We start from the raw sequence: 22,422 nt of genomic DNA on the forward strand, positions 1-22,422 counted from the left end.
GATCCTATTCTCTATTCTAGCTGACTGAATTCATGCAGGTTTGAAAAAGGTGGTAAAAGGTGGCTTTCACCTAGTTTAGTGTCTTTAGTGTTTTGAGCCTACTCAAGTTAAATTAGACCCTGCTCGTGTCCTCGGGACCATTGAGAAGCAAATACAGTGAGAATGTGAAAGGCTTAGGCCTGAGGAAAAAATCGTGGTGTTTTGCATTACTGATTAATGTATGATGAATCTTCAAATACAGGTTGCCAAGAGGGGACCCAGAATGGATTTAGAGCTGTTACCATCATGAAGCCTTCCATACCACTGGAGCCTGAAGTGAGGCTTCATATTACTGGCTTGCGCAATGATTACTGTAAGTTTCTCCTGTGTGTTGTTTTTTGCAGATATCAGGAATGCTTATGTATGTTTCAAGAAAGATGGTGAAGTCATCTCCCCTTCACATAAAATGCAAACTCTGCAGGACATATGCTTGATGTCATTTTTCTTAAAAGGATGCATCTTTGAAAACTACCTGTCCCAGGACAGAGACATGACTGATCAAACCCTAGAATCAGTACTACCTAACTCTTATGCAGTTTACTTCAGTTGTAGATCTCAGTATGTTTTTCAGATCAAACCAATATACTTACCTCTGCTTAATTAAGTTAAATGTTTCAGCTGTCAGCCTTGAATATCTAGCAGCCAGTCAACATAGCAGCAACTTTATTGTGCAGACTTTGAAATCTTGTGCTTTCAGAGATGCTGGTGCCCTTGTCTGGTTTGTATGATAGATAACCTTCTGAACTAAATTCTCACTTATATGAGTGGTGCACAGGCGAAAATTAAACATGCACAAGTTACACATGAGCCCATGTGGATCTCTGGTCTACAACAGCAAATACATATTTTAATGCTTCGTAAGATTAACAAACAACTTTCTAATTGCAAGTGTTGTAATCATCCCTTTGAAGTCTTTTCCAACATATCCTTGCAAGTGCTAATATATATCTATGAACAGGACAGAGGTTTATTTGTATGTTTTGTGTACTAGGTACGTCCCAAGTCTAACAGTACTAACAGAAGTCTTTCGATCTGATATCTTAATACTAAGTTATAGATGCAACTACCAGGACTGTAGTCAAACAGCTGACTGACAGATTTAGCTATTTTTCAGAGTGATCTTAATTACTGAAATACGATGTCAGACCTTGGTCTGTGGTAACAATCTTCAAACAATGCTTCAGGGATCAGACAAAATTACATTTAAGCTGCCCTAAATGCATAGCTGAGGATTTTCCTTGACACAAGAGAGTGTTGTAGATTCGTATTTAATGTTACATACCAACTTCTTCTGGCCTGCCTGACACAGAAGGCTGTTCTGAGGCTAATCACCGTAGTGACTTGCTTTGCCAGGACCTAGAAGTCCAATGCACCCAGCATCAGGCCAGTGGAAACAGTATTTCGATCATATACTTCCTGAGCAAGCTCTGAAGTGAAGGAGCACTGAATTTCCCTAATTCCTTTCTGCCTTTTTTTCCCTGTCATGTGCAGGGTAAATGTTATCATTAACCTGAGGATGTAAGACACACTGTACCATATAGACTCTCCTATGTTTTTCTCAGTAACATGAATTACTTTGGAACAAGGGTGTTTTTGGAACTGTAGCGATGGAGAAGCCTCATTTGTGGTGGCAGAAATTGAGTGAGGTGGCAATCCAAAATGCAGGGTTATAGACTAAAAAATCCCAGTGGAGAAGTTGTAAGTCAAGTCCTGCTGTGCAAACATAACAGTTTGTAGAGATTAGCCTTGTGAAGACCTTGGCTTGTTTGAGATACTCTCCTTTATGTAGGAGGAATACTTGCTAGTAATGGTTTCATAGGAGCATTCCCTTGAAGTTTTTCCATAGCTATTAAAAAAAAAGCCTCTCTCCCCCAAACCATACTTCCGCTCACCCCATCCTATAACTTACAACTTTTTTGCAGTAATTTTTAGTAGCTTTCTTCTAGATCTAAACATACTGGACTGGAGCCTTGAAAATCTCATTGCTGTTGCTGTAGGACCTGCTGCACACATCTGGAATGGAGAAACTCTTCAAGCCATTGAAAGCATTGGTTTGAATTCCAGTTCGAAGTACATTTCATCTCTGGCTTGGATAAAAGAAGGAACTTGCCTTGCAGTTGGCACCAGTGATGGAGAAGTGCAGGTACTAGATAGTTTACTTGTTTGTCCTTCTCCATTTTCACCTCAAGTGGCCACAAGACAATTTGATACTGATTTCTTTGCAAGGAAACAAATGAAAAAGATAGTCTAAACTACCGAACAGCTCTACTGGGGACAATATATAGCACTTGCCTGTATCACACTGCACCTTACTGAACGGCTTAGTGATATCCAGTGTTATCTATATGTTATGGAGCCTCTGAAGCTACTAGAAAGCTGATGACTGAATTAATGATCCAGTTGTCCAGAGACAATCAGATTTTTTTTTCCACTAGTAATAGGAACTCTTTCATTAAATTATTTTACTCAGCACAGGCTGTTTTTTCTTGTATCTCTCTTGCTAAGATTGCTGTAGTGACCAGTGCCTGAGAACTCATGCCAACACTCTCCTTATGGATTCACACAAAAGAATTTTACTTCAGTCTGATTATATACATACCTCTCAGCCTGCTGTTGTAGGACAGTCCTATTATCAAGAGGTTTTTCTGGGGCTTTGACTGAGATGCTAGATAATATTGGGACCTACCTGCTGCAGTCCTGAGTCAGCAATGTGAAGGTACTGAAGACCAGTGCTTTCAAGTGTGGACTTCCAGATACTGACATGTAAATAAATAGCCTTAAACTCAGAGATGTGCATTCCCTTCAATCCTGTCTGACTTCAGCATCAGTGACATAGGTGCCAAAATTTGGAAATACTTCTTGTCTTACTTGTGAAATAAATGAACTTCAGATTGTCTGTTTGTCAAATCAGAACTGGGCAGTGGCTTGCTTGCAAACAAATGAAGAGAAAAAATCTTTTTTTCTATTTGTTGTTAAATTTATATTTCTTGTTTGTTTTCAATTGGCAGCTGTGGGACATTGAAACCAAGAAGAGGTTGAGAAATATGTTTGGTCACTTGTCTGTAGTTGGAGCTCTGAGCTGGAATCGTTACATTCTGAGCAGGTGAATGGTATAATTCCAGAAAGAATCCTGCTGCTTTTGCTTAGACAAATGTCCCATTTGTTTTAACTGTTTTCATTGGCTTTGCTTAAAGGTGATTTATTGTGTCCCTCTACTTATCAGCCATCTCAGAAACCACATGTAGATTTACTTTGTGGCAGTAAGGCAGCCAAAGGGGATTTAGCCTGTCTCTTTAGTCTCTGTTTCTTACTCTCCTGCCAGAAAGCTGTCACCACTAGCAGAATTTCACTACAACGTGGAGGCTGTGGCTCTGTTGTTTTATTGTCTCCAGTGGGTCTGGACTCCAAAAATCATAGCCTGCCTGGTGCCAGGGAGAGGACATGTAGTTTAGACTGCTATTCCATTGATATCAAGACCACATCTGTTTTCAGATGCACAGTGAAACTCAGCTGTATGAGTTGTACACCTCTCTGTCTGTGCATTTGCAAGAGAAGGTCAGCTAATTGTTATTCACAAGCCAAGAAGGACTGAAGTGGTTGACCATTGCTTTGCTAAGGGTGAACTTTACACTAGCTGGTGAATATTTTATATTTAGGGATCATTTCAATATGTGGACTCAGATGAGAAAGACCAAGTGAATTCTTTTGTGTTTTTTTCCCTCCCACTTTCTGTTTCAGGTCTTTGACTCAGACTTGAAGGGGCTGAGGGGAGGCTGGTTTCTGATGGACGCTTTTATGGTTTTAAAATAATGTGTTAGTCCTCCATTTTACTTAAATGCTGAAATAATAGCAAGGGTGGAATAACTTTATTGTTAAACTCAAAATTAAACTAGTATCTCTGGATAGGAATGCCAGGGGTAGTTTTATTCTGATTTCACAAGACCATCTGCCTTTTGGTTGTATTAGGTCTACTGAGTGGAATGAGGTACAAGTATACCAGCTGAGTGAGCAGTTAAGAAAATGCTGTTGCTGGAGTAGGTGTGCTGGGTGGGTTATTACAAGGATGCAGCTAGAACATCCTGCCAATGCCAAGTGGCATAACCGTATTATACACTAGTTTCAATTTGCATTTCAGCTTGTCCAAAGGAGTGAAAACAACAGATAAATGGTGATAAAAATCAGCGTGAACCTGTGAACTTCGGTTATGGTTGACAGATTAAGTTGAGATAACATTTATTTCTCTTGCTAGGTTTGAAACTAACCAGTTGATTTTAACATTAAGACAGAGTTAAAGTATTTGTATAAGTGGAAAAAAAGATGTGGAGTTAATAATTGTTGTTACTAAAATGAAAGCAGCATTCTTATAGCAAACCTCACTCTGGACAATTGATACTTTGGAATTGCATACTAATTTCGGTGGTTGAAAATAGACCAACAACATATCATCATGGACCTGTAAATAAATTTCAGTATCATAAATTAACCCATCAAAAATATTGTTTGCTTCTCTTTGTCTTTAACAAAACAGATGCCATCTTCTGCATCAAACCCAAGAAATTCTGATTTCTTTTTATGCCAAGTGGAAAAAATGTTCTTTCAGCCAGGATTCTCAGGAGCCTTGTTCATTCCCATTCATACCACTAGAATTACTGAATATCTTAATATGGCCAACACTGGCAATTCAATTCTCATTCTCATGGTTAGATTTTCTGCTTGTTATTTAGGAAGAATGTCTATAAATCTTCAGGAGGCAAATGATGATGCCTTTGCATATAGTGTAGATATTCCCATGTATCTTCATAGATAAAGATGTGCTCAGTATTCACTTGGAGCACTGCTTGGTTGGAATATTTCATGCTTTTATGAACTTGAAGAGGTTGGCAAGTCCATAATACAAGCACAATAGGGTCATTCTTGCAATCAGTAAATTTTGTGTGTGCATTTTTAGAGCTTCTACATCTGTCAAGTTGCATCTGAAAAATCTTTAAGAGCCAGTATAGGAAAGTCTCCAGTCATTATCACCTTAAATTAATTTATTGCAGTGGTGTCTGATAGCTGTATCTCAGATGCCCAGAAAGATGTTGAACTTGCTGATTTTTTCAGTGTCAGGAGAATAGGTGGAAGTGTGAATTTCCAGCAGTAAGCTCTTCTGTTCTGTCATACATTCAATGTAGGTAGAATCCTTATTAAGGGAGGAAAAGAAAATGCACTGCAAGGTATTTGCAGTATTTTCAGTTCAACTGTGCTGTGGATGTGTAAAGCTTGTATCCAGGAGCTAAGCTGTAGCTTAGCTTCCAGGCAGCGTTTATTTCTTCCTTTGGCAGGGTGATGGAACTGGCTGTAGAACCATGCATCCATTTCCTAATAGGCAATTAATACAGCAGTGTCAAGCTGTGCACATTTTCCTTAAGCCTGAAAGTGGGAGAGAGAAAGGGGACAAGGGAAGGGACAGAACTAAAGAACACACTGTTACTCGCTATGCAGTTTTACACTGTCTCTTTGAGCATGCAGTCGTAACTGGCCTTGAGAAAAACTATTTTTCATGAAGAACATGAAGGAGTTTACATTAAATGGCTTGAGAGTTGAACAGGTGCAGATTAGTGGCATACAATGCAGTATGGCTTCAGGGAAATTAAAACAATGAGAGAGAACAGGTATTCTGCCTGGCTTGATCTGATCAGTTGCTTGGCTCTGTTCTGTTGGTAGCCACCTCTACAGTCAGGGTGTGCTTTCTGTGTTTCCTTTTACTGAAATGCTGTTGTTCTGCAGACACATCTCACCCTGATGTGGTTTTGTTCTGAAACCACTGAAGACATATGGGTGTGATGACGTAGCTTGTCTTCTCTAACATTAGCCGCATGCTGTCTTCTTTTATCTACAGCGGTTCACGACTAGGATCTATTCATCACCATGACGTTCGGGTTGCTCAACACCATGTCGGGACTCTTTGCCAAAACAAACAGAGCATTTGCAGCCTAAAATGGTCACTAACCAACCAGTTGCTGGCAAGTGGGTCTAGTGATGGTATATTGAATATCTGGCCTGGTGACCCTGGTGTGAAATTGCAGTCACAGCCATTGAAAACCATACCTCATTCCTCAGCAGTTAAGGTATGGAACAGTTAAGGTGAAAGAACATCTCCATTTCTGTATTTGCTCTCATGAAATAACGTTGGTATGGACAGTTAGAGAATTTTTCAAATTATCTCACTCATTCCTATTAGTTTCCTCTCCCTTGACTGTGATGCAGTTAACTTTGAGACCAGTTCTCCTAATTCCAAGTCACAAATAAGTTTGCTGGGACTTTAATCAGGAAATTTTACTGGATTAGTGGTCCTTTGTAAATATAATTCCAAATAGAAATAAAATTTACACCCTTCTCTGTTTTGCACAGGAAGCTTTTGTGGCACAATACTTACAAGATAACAAACAAGGTCTTTCCATTTTTGGAGTTTTGGAAAATTCTCTCCGCTGAAATTATTTTAAATATGGGGGTTTTTTTGCTTTCATGCCCATATTTTCATGTCATTGCTGGTAGCAAAGAATCTAAAGTAAGAAACTGGAAAAGAAACAACTTAGATTCTTCATCTATATGAAATCCCAGTCCGTGTGAGAGAGAGGACAGATACCAGCAATAACAGGCAGGGAAGTCCAACATTTATCGCTATTTATCCTTCCTGAAAAATCTGAGGCTGGCCTGAAGAGCTGGTGTTAAAGGGTCAGAGGAGGTTATTGAAGTAGGTGGAATTAATTTCTTAGTAGCTTTTCTTCAGGTAGAGTCTAGGTCTTAGGGATGTCCTGGAAATATCTCTGAAGCAAACAGGTCTCCTGTAAGCCCCATAAGTCATGTTGTTCAGGCTTCTGTGATGGCTTGGCTTAGGCAGTAAGACTGTACCTTGCTGGGTTCTTCTGGAACTGAGGTGTGAATCTGTGGCCTGTGAAGGAGTAAGCAGAGAAACTGGAATTTTATGAGCATATGTGGGACAATGTAGGCTACTGTGAAGCAATGGTAAAGGAAGGAGCATTTGGAGTTTTGCGATTCTGCATTGCTCTGTGTGTATGGAGGAAGATCATGTAGGTTAAAAAAAATCCAAAAATACATTCTGAGTGCTTGTAGCAGTTCACTTTTCCAATTAAACTTTAAGCAAAATCTGCTTTTTTTTTTCTTTTTTTTTTTTAGCTAACCTCTTAGTCTGTTCTGATATCTGTTTTGTTTTTTTCTTTAGGCTGTGAACTGGTGTCCTTGGCAGTCCAAAATCCTTGCTACAGGGGGTGGAATGAAAGATGGGGTTTTGCGTGTCTGGGACATAAATCAGGAGAAAATCATCCAAAGTGCAGCTACAGATTCTCAGGTGAAATGATGAAATGTCTGCATACTTAGGCTGTACTCCTCTTGTATAGCTGTGCTCATTTGGCAAACTCTCACTTACTTCGAGGGTGGTTCTGCGGTCAGAGGAACAGCAGGATTTTCTGTGGATGTGCAAGTGTGCTACATTCGGCACTGCAGTGTGTTGTTGGACTCGGAAGCAGTTTGTTCCCATTCACCACTTGTGTCTCCACACAGAAGTGATTGAAGAGGAGGTGGTCTGACAGCCAGACAGTTCTCATCATATTTTCCTTATTGGCAATAGTAGTTTTGGCCAACACTCTTGGTGTGGAGAGAATATTGAGGGGGAGGGAAGATTCCCAGAGTGCTGGGGTGAGAAGAGGTGCAAGAGTCAGAGGGCAAACATCTGTCTCTGGAGTTTGAATATTAGGAGACAGAGGAACAGATTCTCAGCTGAAGTGAAGCAGCATAGCTGTTGATTTTCCCATAGCTATTACAGCTTAGCTGAGGATGGGTTTGAAGGGCTTTGGTTTTATATTCTGCACTCTTACCACATTTAGATAGGACAATAAAGCAACTGTACTTCTAAGCGCTGTAAGAAATGAAACAATCCTTCTAAATGAGTAAATATTCTGCTGGGACTATTTTTCAGTAGCTTGTTTAAACATTGTAGATAACATTTCAAATCTACTGAATGATGCATGTTGACCCTTTCTAAAAACTAAAGCAGAATTTTAAATTGCATTAGATTTGTTCCCTGCTCTGGTTACCCAAAACCAGTGAAGTGATGACTGGACAAGGTCTTCCTGGAAATCAAATGAAAATATGGAAGTATCCTATGCTTATCAATTCATCAGAACTCTATGGCAAGTATTTCGGTTAATAGTTTGAACTATTTTGGTTAACTATCTGTCTAATGAGTATGTTTTTGCAAGCGCATACCTTCTGCATTTATGTAAAATAGAGTTGAAAGAGCAGTTGCCTACACATCCTCCCTCTGCCTACACACATGGTTCATATGCACAGTTCTGATCCATGTGATATTAGAGGTTGACTTACTAAGATAATGGTATAAGTTGCTCCTGTAAAATTCTTTGGTTTTGATGATGGGATTCTCTCCTGTACTTTCTAAGGCCATTCCAGGTGCAAGATGTGATTTCCACTTCTCCCTGAGGCTTAGTAGACATGGACTGAGTGTGCTAATGTCATGTTGCTTCCCATATATCCTAGGCTGATCGCCTTCTGGAGAACTCAAACTAGATGTGGTTCTTTAGTTTTGCAACTCATTATGGAAGGATACTGAACCAATTCCTCCTGATGTTTGAAGTAAACCTCCATGTGATATTCAGAGCTCTCTGCGCTTTAAGGAATGACTTTGGTTGTGAAGCAACGCTGTGCAGCGTGTTTCCCTTGTACTGAGCTGGCAGTCAGAGGAAGCTGAGTTTGCTTGCAGCTCTGTATTGGTCCATGGAACTCTAGGGCTGCACTACACATAAAAGCTTTTCCTTGTTATTAAGCCTCCTTTTCTCTGATGCTTGCTGTCACTCCTATCCATTAACTTTTACTTGTTTAAGTGTTAACTGAGGAGATCCAACAGGAGCATCTGAAGATAAAAGAAAATACACATTAATTGCACACTGGCTGCATTTCACTAGTATAGTTGGTTTTTCACACCACAAAATTTGGCTAAAGAAGCTTTGGATTTTTAATCTAACAGCTGATATGTACAAATACTCTTTGTACCCTATTGCTACATTTCAAGGCATTTATTAAATTTGTAGTTTATTAATTTCCAGCTATACTGGGAGGTTGTGCTTGGAACCAGTGACTTGTGTGGAACCAGGGACTTGGCTTCAACACTAGCCTGTAAGAGGAAAGCACAGGGGAGTCAAAATAAAGATGGACAGAAGAGAAAAGGCAGCAGACGTGTGTGCATCTGGTCATGCATTATCCGTGTATAATGCTTCTTGTCTGTGCTGCTTTTCCTTCTGTATCTCCATTCATGTATAGCTCTTAAGGTCATATCCTGTGATATTCTCAGAAATGATCTGGAAAGTGATGTCACTTTCATTAGTTGTAACTACTGAAGCTTGAGGTTTCTCAAATCTTTGTAGGTCTTGAATATACTCTTTGAAACGAAACTTAGATTTACTCTTACCTTTGAGAATTGCAAATGGTGTAAAACATTTACCATATAAGTCAAATGCATTGGTAGTTTGATGAAGCTGGAGGGGGGGTTACATATCATCCTGTTTCCTCTTCAGTTTACTTATCTGAAAGATAAACTGATTTTCATGAACAAAAGGCCAGATAATTGTTACATAGATATATTCCCTCTTCTGAAGATTCCTTTTACCTTACTATAAGCAATTGAATATTTCAAGAAATTGTGAATATATAAAAATATGTTCAGAAAAAATACTGTGATGAATGATTTTGAGATAGTTCTAAATCAGCCTCAGACGCCCTTAGCACCATGAGTTTTACACCCAAAGAAATGAACTGATAAATCATAACTGAATCTCATTGTTTAATCCTCCTGCAAAATGCTGAAGACCTCAGCTAACAATGAAGCACTGTCAGCTAACGTTGAGTACATCAGTAATTGCGATTGCCTATTACTGGGCATATTCAGAACAGAATAACAGCTAAAAGACAGTAACCCTTTTTATAGCACTGAGTCCATTTTTGAGATACTTGTCATAGAACTATTAGAGTAATTTACTAGAAAAAAAGAGATTAATTTTCGATGTAAATGTCCTCCCCTTAGAAAGGTTGTTATAGAACAAAGAAAACAAAATATGTAATTGCTTTGAAAAGTATCTGAATGTGATCTTGAAATTATTAAATAAAAACCTAGCCCTCTCTACGCAGAAAGCATGAAAATGGATAACTTCGGCTTTTTTGATTTTTCTCTATCCCCTTTCATATGTTTTTGACTGAAAATATTAATCAGATTTCAGTCAGTGTTGTGGATAGTTTTGAATTCCTTCAAAGACTGCACCTCCAGCTCTTCCTTCAAAGTCGCTACAGACACTGGATGGAGACAGTGTAAGGAATTCACCAAGTTGTAAACTCATGGTCTTAAATACGGACAAATATCATGTGCACTTCAATGACATTAGAAAGAGCAAACCCTGAAAATTGATCTCTGCTGAAATAATTTAGTGGTGGTGTTCTCATAACTGAGTTCAGGTGGGACACACATTACTCAGCACCAGGACAGCAGATACTTGCTTTTAGTCACAGTGGCTCCAGAGAGCCATTGTGGCAGCTTCACAAAGTTAGGGCAGACCGTCCATCTACAACAGTCCTATGGATCTTCAGCAGGTACCACTGTGACAAGTACCACAGTTTCAGAGGGCTTTACAGTTCCTCACATGTTTATCTTCATAATATTATTTTGAACTAGTGATGTGCTGTCCCCATTGTGTTTATGGGGAGCTCGGGTACAGATGATGGGAGGACACAGGTCATTTGCATTCATTCAAGTTGGTCACCCAAGACTTCCTGCCTACCTTCATGGTTCCTTTTAGGATGTGGTTCATCTGGTCTGTTTTAGATGAGATACACTCAGAAGTTTTTTTTTCCCTTTGTGTGACCACTTCAGCTGTGTGATTGTCAGTAACTCACCCAACCAGAGAAGCTAATTGCCAGTAAATTAGGAGTGCAGAGGCTTCTAATTTCTCATGCCCCTGTGTGCCTAAAAGCCTCACTGGTTTGCTTGGCATTGACATTGTGCTAGATGATATAGGATAGCAGAGGTAAATACAGGTCTCAACTGTCTCAGTTTGATAGAAGACTCTCTCTCCCTTCAGTTCAAATTCAGTTGCTTCTGCTGAGAGAGATACTTGTATAACCAGATTAATGAGATTCGTACATTCTTTGTGCTGCTAGAATGGCCTTCAGTGTCTGGCTCCCAAAGGTTACTACAACTGTGGATAAACTCAATATACAATTCCAATACATTATTCAGTGGGTTCACTGTTAAGAGATCTCCTTAAGAGTAATAACTGAGCAGCTGGAGACACTATCTCATGGTTGTTGGATCAACTGCAAACTGTCTGCAAGGCGTGTGCAGCCAGATGGGAAAGCTCATCAGTGAGACATGTTAGCAAACACAGATTGGACTGATGTTGTAAATGCAGCGGAGAATAAAGAGTTCACGTTCAATGTTATTCTTTGACAGAAATGTCTTCTCAATGTGGTGCAGTCCTGGCAGTTAGAGCCTGGTCCCTAATAAGAAAATAATTGCCTTAATCTCTTTCTTAATGTGAAAATATTGTATAGACAATGCCACCTCCACATCCTACGCAACATTGTGAGCTGCTACGGTAAAAGTGGAAAAAGCCACACTGTGTGTGGGGGTGGTGAACTGACATAACCAGTGTAGTATTGTGGTGTATCTTTGCATTTTTGGCACGTATTTTGTTTTACAGGTCACGAAGGGAGAGTCCTGCATATAGCCCTGAGCCCAGATCAGAGCAGACTCTTTTCTGTTGCAGCTGATGGGATAGCTTCTCTGTGGAAATGCCATGAGACTGAGGAGAGCAAGCACAACAGCAAAGGCTTTTTCTAATGGTTATCTGAGCTCATTCTTGTGACTTCTCTTCCTTGAAAGCAAATGGTTAAATGAACTTAGCCAAGTCAACCATTCAAAAAATGTATGTTCCTTCCAATGGAAACATGGCAAAAGACAGTGCAATTTTGTGAAGAGAAAGCAATTTTCCCCATCAATCCATCATGTGAAATTTTAGTAGCTTGTCTTAATTACCCTAAAGGAAAAATATTGTAACTCTGAAGAATGGCACCATATTTATTTTCATTAAACTATCAAGCATGGATGGAATCCACCTTGTAGTCAAATGCCAGTATAAAGTCTTAGATCCTGCCTTTAGCTGTGATTGTTGTGAGTAATTTTACATCATCTTAGTGTCCCCATTGGGAACTGCATGTCAGTGTAAATTGCCTCAAATCATTCAAAGGCCAAGATCAGCAGAGACCAGTCCAGGTGACTGTATTGTTCTATATATCACATAGATCATAGTACAGAATCTGTGTAAACATTTATAGAGATCTAGATTAAATATATTACTGTAATTAAATATAAATGATGTATTGGGAATTTTTTTTTGTAGTGGTAATGATAATTAGCTTAATTAGAAAACTGTCTTTATTGGATTTTGAATAGTTTCCTCTCTTTAAGCCCACCTACTGTATTTTACAATGATTTAAAATATAAATAATTGCATAATAATTCTATTATTATACATAATTCTGTAATAAACTGGTTAGTAAGCCAGATGGACATAGTCAAAGAAGCATGCTGTTTGAATCCAACACAACACTTAATTCATTCATTCCTTAAGAGTACCAGTTTAATTTGGGGTGTCAGCAAACCTGGCAGCTGTCACCCTCTTATGAATTTTATTTAGTGCTCACAAGGACCAAACCTTTTGGACTTTAGCAGAAATTTATCTGTGTAAGACATGTACACTGTCAACAGCTAAGGAAGGATGTCAGGTCTGGTCTTCAGATGCTATTCAGATGCAACTCAGTAGTGGTATTCAAAACGTATTCTATCCACAGACATCTTTGGAGCTTTGCTGTCGTTTTTAGGAATGAGGAGAGGCGAGGTATAAGGATTCACTCATGCATTTGTATATGAAAAGCCCAGTGAGCTCAGGAATTCATATAGATTGCATTTCTTTAATTTTTTTTCTGCTGGAAATTTAATCAGAATATTTCCGATAGCTGGAGAAAAATGGGAGATTAGGGGAGCGTCAGCCCATGGAAAATTAAGCTGTGATCAAGTGCATGAAAAGAGAGAAGCTGACATTACAGGGGCACAAATATCTCTGGAAATGAATGTGAAACTGTCATGTCTTTAGTTCCCATCATTTTTAAAACCTCATCTTCTGCTGTTCATAAATCACGTGGTTGCTAACTTTAGGTCTGGAAGGTTGAGACCACTAATCTTTTTTTTAACTAGTAAGATGTTAGTTTACAATAAATCTGCTACTAAACTGCTGGTTTCTGATGTCATCTTGTGTGGTCTTCAACAAAACAGGTTAGAAGATGGGAACGTTGATTATCAGTTGAGAAATGACTGTCAAGAAGCTTGTATCTAAGAATGCAAAATAACTTACACTATGCCTGTCTTATCATATGAGCTTGTGTGTTGCAGCAAATTTTATCCAGCATTTAGAATGTGATTTAAATGTTGAAAGTAGTATTTCAAATAATGTAAAAGATTTTTTAAATGTTAAAAACATTTATTATCTTTTGAATGGGAAAAAAGCAGTGGAATTAGTTTTTTTACTCATCTGTTTTTCAGATTGTCCCAGAAATTAATTCACTTTCTTTTGATGATACCTGAGTGCTGGTTTGCCCCGTACAGGAAAGAGATGTACAATACAGGATGAGGGACTATGGTGGGGAAGGAGCTGGTCAATATTGAAGCTAAGCATATTTTGTTGGATGCTCAACTGTCAAAATAAGAAGATACGTTTTTTTCAGACTGAGAAGTGCTCATGTATTAGACAATGCTTTTTCATTGTTAAGTGGTCAAGCTGTGCTGCCTCAGAAGTGCTTAACATGATATTTCAAAGTGGAAGAACTCGCAGATTTCTGTAGAACTAACCATTAGCCTATAAACAAGAGAGAATCTTGTATGTGTGACCTGTAGCTTTGTTCTGGGAACATGTCTGAGGAAGCATGCATTTAAATTCCACACTGTGACTAATCTGCAGTGAAATTAAACATATACTGAAGTGCCTTTTCTGGATGTGCTTCTTTTCTAGACAGGTTCCATTACTTTCAGTTTCTTTCACATGGCAAATATCTATCTTTCTGTAATAGGAATTAGAGAACTTGAGTAGGCAGCATGATTCTGCTTCATCAGTCTTTTGCAGGTGATGTTGCTGAGTACTGGTAGGTGTAGAGTGTCCAGTTTCTGAAAGCAGATCATTCTTGTTTCGCAGCTGCCTTATTCTGCCAGTGCAAACATGTGAAGCCTTGGGCAAAATGTGAAATCCTGACTTCGTCCCTGTAGAATATGGCCTATTTTTAGCTCATTGCCTGTAATGTGCCTGGTATATCGTTCAGTCTCAGACTGAGACAGAAATCGAAACCCATTTCTGAGAGGTAAGCTTGTTCTGCACCTGAGGTCTGTATGCACTAAAGGCTGAGCTCCAGAGGTGACACAAAGGATTAAGTAAAATTTAAGTTGCCTGAACTCAGGCCATCATGCCCACAGTCCTGTCCAAGGTCAAGGACTGTATAACACAAGGAATCCAAAACTTTAGGACAAAAATCATTTTTATAGGAGAAAAAAAATCATTACTCTTGCAGGGCGCTTGACTTCCCAGGTATATCAGTATGACAAAATGATTGTCTGTAATGCAACAAAATGGATTAAAGGAACTCAGGCTAGGGAATCCTTTTGTTTCTGCACATAAATCCAGTAAATAGTCTCTATCAGACAATCCCCTGTTCTTCAGCCTGTGATTTGTGGTCTGACTTGATGCTGCCTACATAAGTGTTTCATTAGTTTATGTAATGCAGTTTATACCTGTCCGTTTCCCCCAAGTATCTGATATACTCACAGTGAGAAGAAATTGTTACATTCTAGATGTCAAAATTACATAGAATGATCATAACATTTTTCTCAGCTAGTACCTAAACTTGCATGGGCTCCAGCCCGTAGTGGTAGAGCTGTGCAGGGAATGGGTTCATGCCTCTTGGTCAGAGAAAGTCCCAGCCTAGATGAAAACTCAGTTCCATCTCCTTGCTTCTGCTTTGTTCCTCAGCTTTCCACCACTGACAGTGGTGACAGGGGCTTGAATATTTTGTTTACCATGTAAGTCCAATACCATTGGCTCATTTTGCACAATTTAGTAAGTAATACTCATGTAAAAAAAATAAGTTTTTAAAGTATTTTGGGGTAGATCCTAACTTTCAAGCTAGAGGAGGAAGGCTGCATGTTTTTTCTTGCACATTTCTTCATGCTTTTTAAACTTCTCTGTGGTCAGAACCTCTCCTTCCTTCTGACCTGACTTGGATCAGAAGTAATGTCTGAAAAATGCAGAAATACTGAATGATAGGTTTTGAGTGGGATTTTCCACTGACAAGGGTGCTGCCTGTGACTTCCTGGGAAGAGGAAGACGCAGACCAAAGAGGAGGCAGTAGAGTGAAAAAAATACCATAGCAGGCTGAAAGACAGACAGTGGAAAAAATGGGCAAAGGGGAAAGAAATTAAGTAAGACTGGTGTATGAGCGAAATAACCCTAGGTGATCAGTTATCTGGAAGGTCAGCTACAGATTTTTCCCTAGACTGATAAGGATATTTTTGTTTTCTGAAGGCTTTTAGAATCAGTTCTTTCCGAAGCAAGGGTTTGGTACTTTGCAAGAACACAAGAAATCTGTACTTGTTTTATGATTCTGTTATGACAGAATTGAAGTCACCACTTTGGATGTCAGGAACAGTCAGTGGGCCAAATTCTTCTCTCAATTTCACTGATGCAGTCTTACTTGGCTGGGAATTCTCTCTGCTGCTGCTTTGCTTCTGTGCTTGTGTGAGCTTCCGTGTTTGTGTGCTTTTTTGTGTTTTCAGCCTGAGAGTCAGAACAAACATTTTAGGAAAAATAATAAGGAATATGAAAAGCTCTGACTGTAGTGTTTGTAATGGACAGAAAACACAAAGGAATATGTTCAGCCTCAAAACTTTCAGTAAAGATCCCTGTAATTTAGACTTTCTCCTTCCTTCACCGTTTTTCCTTTGTGAAAAATCTACTGTTTCTTCTCAACAAGAACAGGTGAAAACAGTTGTGTAAAAAAGTTTGAATCTGTATTTTCCCATATAGTGTTTATAAGTGATGTTTAATTGCCCATGATGAAGTGAGCAGTCATTGCTAATTGAAATCAGTACTTCTCTACCCTTTGAATACTGTCTGTTTTCTCTCAGATAATGCCTGCTTCCAAGTAAAGAAACCACAAAGCAGCACAAAATGAAACCAAGCCCTTTTCGAGGTGTTCGTGGCATTAGAAAGCACCCAAGAATGTTAATACGGAGATGGGCAGAAGCATTTTTCACAATAGGTCTGTTTGCTGTTTGACAAGTGATTCTTAGAGCACTTAAAAATTTCACTGCATATCTGAAACAGCAGTAATAGCATAATAAAATTCAGATTATGTTATGAATAGTGCTTTATCATACTGATACTCCAGCTGAGACACTTCATGTCATTTCTCTGGAGGATGGGCTTTCAGCTGTTTTTTTAGCATTATGTTGCTGATCTTTGTGTGTTCTGCAAATATATTGCACATCCAAAACACATACACAAACTACCTGTACTGCAACAGATGGAGCTTTCCACATAAATCAACAGCTGCAAGCAGCAGATTTTTATTGCTATTTCTTTATTGAATGCGAAGTACACAGCGGGATGAAATCTAGAGGTTTCAGATAAAAGACAGGTAGGAAACGCACACTTACGTCCCACAATCAAATGCAGTTGCTGAAAATTTTCTGAAGCTTAGCAGTCCCCTGTACCTGTGAAATCAGGAGCTCTGCTGCAGAGAAACTACCAAGTTGTTCAGGTGTCTGGAGTTCTACCTAGCATCTCAATAGCTTTTTGGGTTATTTAGAGAAGTCCAGATAGAGAAGACTGCAGCATGCTGTGAGGACACAAACAGCAGGATTGGATTCTTGGTCGGAAATACTCTTCCATCTAGAGCTCAGACCAAATGTGCAATGCAAGAATGCTGGAAGCCTGAGCAACGAATACCTGTCAAATGACCACATGGCTGAGAGTATAAGCTACAAATGCTGTTGTAGCAGAGCGCTGTGTTCTGGCTCTGTTAAGGGCACATCTGTCCTGGAAACAGGCTTCTGTACTTTCATTTATAAGGAAATCAAGATGCTAAAATTCAGCATGGGAATACCTCTGTGGGAATAGCTCTTTGCCAGCATAATGAAGCTACTTTTAAAAGTGTATTTCAGTACTAGATATTCTTACACAAGCACAAAGCAGGAAATCACTTGGTTGAAAACCAGTCTATTCGGCTCCCCCTATGGTTTTCCTAATCCACTGGAGAGATTGTTTTGTGAGTCGGGTGTAGATCCCAGGGCCATCACGAGCACCACAGCCGTTTGGCTTCCCAAAAGAAGTGATGCCTCTTATCACATTATTGCATCTCAAAGGTCCGCCAGAATCCCCCTGAAAAAAGGGAAAAAAAAAATTGTAATTCAAATTTTCAAAAGGTAAAATTACTTCTTTAAAATAAAATTTGCACCAGTTGTATGGAATAAATAAAAATGTAGATAGTGCTGTTGTGGATTTATCTTTTTTTTTCCTCCTTGGAAGGTAAGATTTTTATTAGCAAAAGACTTCAATCTGAGCTTTTAAGTGGGAGTAATGGCAAATGAATCTAGGTCAGTGCTAAGGAATAGCTAGTCTTTTTGCATATGAAAAGAAAAAGCTGGAAACTTTCCTCTTGAAAAGCACAAAGTTTATAGAAATTGGTACCTTTTTTATAATTTTGTCAATTAAATATTTTAAAACGTGGTAGTTGTTACACAGTTGTATGTTTGACTTGTGGCCCAGTCAAAATGGTTTTTGTCAACAAAACCTGTTTGAAAGCCTTTTGACATCAGAGAAGTTGTGCCATGGCAGCTAGCTGCTTCAGTATGGCCTCATAAAGCATTTTGTAGGGATTTTTTTATTAAAAGTATTTTATTGAAGAAGAGAATAGCCATCTGCAATTCTTGCATAAAACCACCATATCCAGAAATCTGTGAAGGTGAATTTATCAATCAGAAGTTTTGATTTTAAGGCTTAGAAAAAGAAGCCTTGGTAAATTCACTCATTTTTAATAAAATTCTTAATTGAACTGAAGTGAAGCAGAAATTATGATTATGTAAAAGCTAGTACTTTATTTTTAATATAATCTATGTGGATACAGACAGTAAATGTACTTACATAACATGAGTCCTTTCCTCCCTCCTTAGCCCCTGCGCATATCATGTTGTCTGTTATAACAGGGTCGTTTTTATAATGTTTGTCGTCATTGCAGATGTGCCTGTTGATGACAGTGATGTTAACCTCCCTCAGGGTATCAGAAAGCTTTCTCACACCATTCTGAGTTCGTCCCCATCCTGTTACTGTGCAGATTGTTCCTGGCTTGGGATCGTCACCTGAGGTAGGCAGGGGAATGACTTGCACAGCTTTATTAAGCTTTGCTCTTTTCCGAAGCTGTAGAAGATATGGAAAACAGTTATTTTCGGACATGTGTGTTAACCATTGCATCTTTTTCGTTATGGTAGCGTGGAATTACTGAAACCCCTTCTGGAGATGCCTCGGTTCTTTGTGACAGGATTTATGTAATCCATGTAAGAATGAGGAAGATGAGTATTCTTTGTCTCATGAATACCCACTTAACTTCTGCTGAAATGCTAGCTCTAAAAAAACCACCTTATTTTACTTCTCTGGCTCTCAGACCATTGGTAGGACAAGCTAACACTAATCACTGAAGCTGGCAAAATTGAGAATCAGAGAAGTTGGAAATTTTCAATTAGATTTGTTTTTCAGACAGGACATTAGGGTTTTTAAACAAATTTTTTCTATGTGTGAAATACACTTCCTTCTGTGGACAATCTTTATTCTTTCACTATAAAGCTAGAAACTGAAATATCTTGGTCAAACTCCAGAATTTTTCTGCTGCTAGCATTGACACACATTATAGGAACTGTTGATTGTCTTATATCCCAGTGCATCACCAATTCCCCAGTCTGCAGACCAGACTATATCACACCAGAAACTCCTGTGGCTCATTTCCCTCACAAGAAGGAAGAAGCTGGTACATCATGAGAGATGCATATTCTGTAAGTGATGTGTAAGTCTATACCTGCAGCAGCATAATGTCGTTTTCGTTACTACTGGAACAGTAGCATGGGTGGCGAATTTCTTTTAAAATCTGAAAAACCTGTTTTTCTTTCTCTTTTGCTGACCGTGAATGAACTCCGAGAGTAACTTTGCCTCGTTTCCTGAGAAGAAAAAGCATGGTTAGAGGGATTCACTTGCTCTAACTCCATAATTCTTTGCTGTTAAATGTGGTGCTGTAAGGTCCAGCTGCTATGTCTCTTTTCTTGTGCCTGAAAAGCAACAGTAATTTTAAAAAAATATGAAGGATTACCCTGTTTTTGCAAGTAGTTAAAAAAAATTGACTCGGTGCATGAGAATACACGCTATCCTATTTTCAGCTTTCCAGAAGCATAGACATGGGTCAGGTACTTGACTCTGAACCTACCCCTGTTGTTTCCCTTTGGGAATTGAATGAAGAGTGGCTTTGCTGTTGCTAGTGGTCTCATCAGCTCTGCCCTCTGCAATTAGTGCTGAAAATTTGGGGGAATAGCTCACAGTGCTATTAGTTCAGAGGTCATCATGACTGCACTGAATTGTACCATTGCTTTGTCCTAACACCATTTCAACAGTGTTTTCTAAGTCTATGTGAGACATAGCTCATTCCCTTTCTGTAACTCCTTCTGTGACTTCATGTGCTTACTCGATACTGAAGTGGTGACAGAGTTGTGCCTCTGGGCTCACTGATACAGAAACCAGGAGTCTAGCAGATGTTGGTCAGGCAGTCCCAGGAGACCTTTGTGTCAGACCACGGTTACAGCTGTTTGTGGGAGAACAACGTATGTTACAGCTGAATGGGAGAATATTCTTTGAGTGGATGTGTAGGTTGGTCCTCATTTATGTCTTGCTGCAGCAAACACAGCCCTGAGGAGGTGGTTGCTCCTTTCTTCCAGCTGTTAAGAGCAGTCTGTGTCTGAGTATCATTAGGTTAATTATTTATTGTATTTTCTCTTAAATGCAATCTTACTTGGAAACACTCTTTACCTTACATTAATATGACAGCTTTTGGGCCCTATGCTCCCTTTGTAGTAGGTTCCATACATCTCCCAGTTCGGACAGAAGGGGTGGGGAGATGGATATGCTTCTCTGATGACTGCAGAGTCCAGTGAATCACTGGTCCCGGGCAGGCCACTGACAGAGCTTGTGTGAGGTCTGGCTCCACAGCAGCCCCAGTCCTCCCAAAAGGCAGGGGGTGGAATGTGTCATTTAAACCTCACATCTTGCCTTGCTGAGGGACTCCATGGGGCCAAATCGCCCTTTGCATGTTGAGTCAGACAGGAGGAAGAAAGGCTGGCTGACAAGCCAACATATCCAGCAGAGCAGAGATCTCTCAGTGTCTCCTGTCATCTATCTGGAGGATTTTTTCCCCTGTATAACTGCATGCTGTCTTTTTCTGTGGTGAACTGCATATCTTTACAGAATAAAATGACAAGAATTTATTTCTGTTTTCTGAGAAGCTATTTAGCCCGGCCAGTACAGTTGTCTGAGAAAACAGGGATAAACCTTTCCCCCAAATCCACTACTTCAGTGTTGCTATTCCATGCTTGCATGCATCTAGGAAGTTGTAAAATATCTCTTCAAAAAGAGTGAAGATCGATATACCTTGTTATATTATTTTTTACTCACTGAATTACATTTGTCAATATAAATTATAAAACACAGCAATCAGAACAGTATCATGGTCATGCTAAATGCACAAAACCACTAGGGATATTAACTTTCCTTCTTGAACAAATACACCAGATACTCACTAAGGACAATCTCTGAATCAGAATAAGAACTTACATATTACAGTGGGCAGCTGTTAACACCCAGTTTTCCTTGATCAAAGCTCCTCCACAAACAAGTCCATTTTTGTCGCTGATTAGGGCCATAAATGGCCTTGAGTGTGGTGCTACTTCATTTCCTCCAATGATATCCACACACAAACCTAGAAATAAAAATAAGGCACAATACACATAGCTGGGCTAACAAGTACTATAAAACACTCAGATTCTCTTAGAAAAAATCAGTTAATGTAGTTGCTAAGTAAACATACACATAATGCTGTTCTTCAGGGTTGACTTTTAAAGTTGCCCAGCAGTACTACTTCTGTAGGTTTCAGTGGGACCCAAATTAGGTCTGTGGAGTGAGATTTGACAAAAACACCAAAGTATTGTGGCTCTTGCACAGATTTATTCTCCTGAAGTTTGCTGCTATGGTTAATTTCTTAGCTTTCATTATAAGTAACAACCTCAGATCTCCTATGTGATAAATGTTGTACAATATGTGACTTACACAGACACCTGAAAACTGGGCTATATGATAAATTGCATTACACGAATCTGTTTTTCAGAAAAACAGGAAATCAAGAGATTAATATATGTGTATGCCTCTAGAGAGAAAGGTCAGATAATCATTATGTTAAGTCCTCAGAATTCTTCCAAATAGCCTGTCTTCTGTGCAGCTTTAATTCATACTACCCATTCAGAAATTATTTTGTTTGTACAGAAGATCAAACACATGCAGACAGTGGAAAAGAGCTGATAATAAGAACACAAATAGTTGTGACTAATTACATTAATACATATAGGCTTAACTGAAGCTCTGTATGACAGCGTTTACCTTCAAGAAAATCAAACTGGGAACTTACCTCCACGAATTACCAAGAGAATGGCAGCAGCAGAGGTGGACAAAGTGACGAAAGCTCCCATGATTTGTGTCTGGTGTTCACCCTTATTCACTGTTTAATATATATATCTAAGTGAAAAGGATGTGGGTTCTGTATTTCCTCTTAAGGATATTTGACAAAGGCAAAAAAACCTCCCTGGCAATGTAGCTTACAGCAGAGGTGTTGGTGAGAAATTTCATCATCTATTGTGGTGTGAAGGCAGGATCTGCCCCTGCTTCGTATTCTCTCTGTAGCATTTGCAGGAGAGCTAATATGAGAGTACTGGGCTGAAACCTTCCTTGCAAGCCACTGCGTGTCCAGTCACACAGTGGGACTCAGCTCACATAAATTTAGACTTGATTCAGTTGTCCACATGAAGACATTATAGTTTCATTCTGGACATCCCAGCTGGCTGCCAGGTCAGAGATGAATCCCAGCCCATTCCCCATTAGGGAGTTATCTGTGCTGTTCGGGAGCCCCTCAGGA

At 39.2% G+C, this 22,422-nt stretch overlaps 2 protein-coding genes across 2 annotated transcripts; one reads left to right on the top strand and one right to left on the bottom strand.

The window, feature by feature from the left end:
- Positions 1 to 285: 285 nt before the first annotated feature.
- CDC20B (cell division cycle 20B) lies at positions 286 to 11,944 on the top strand (the record flags this gene model as incomplete). The annotated part of the gene is made up of 7 exons (XM_080362524.1): positions 286 to 352; positions 1,986 to 2,182; positions 3,048 to 3,142; positions 5,921 to 6,149; positions 7,265 to 7,390; positions 8,114 to 8,231; positions 11,805 to 11,944. 7 exons carry the CDS (start codon positions 286 to 288, stop codon positions 11,942 to 11,944), a joined length of 972 nt encoding a protein of 323 aa, XP_080218650.1.
- Positions 11,945 to 16,984: 5,040 nt separating this feature from the next.
- LOC308052189 (granzyme A-like) lies at positions 16,985 to 21,979 on the bottom strand (the record flags this gene model as incomplete). The annotated part of the gene is made up of 5 exons (XM_080363008.1): positions 16,985 to 17,585; positions 18,348 to 18,620; positions 19,273 to 19,411; positions 21,072 to 21,216; positions 21,919 to 21,979. The coding sequence occupies 5 exons, from the start codon at positions 21,977 to 21,979 to the stop codon at positions 17,424 to 17,426; spliced, it is 780 nt and encodes a 259-aa protein (XP_080219134.1). The 3' UTR covers positions 16,985 to 17,423.
- Positions 21,980 to 22,422: the final 443 nt, after the last annotated feature.

Source organism: Nesoenas mayeri (assembly GCF_963082525.1).
Source record: "Nesoenas mayeri genome assembly, chromosome: Z".
NCBI lineage: Eukaryota > Metazoa > Chordata > Aves > Columbiformes > Columbidae > Nesoenas > Nesoenas mayeri.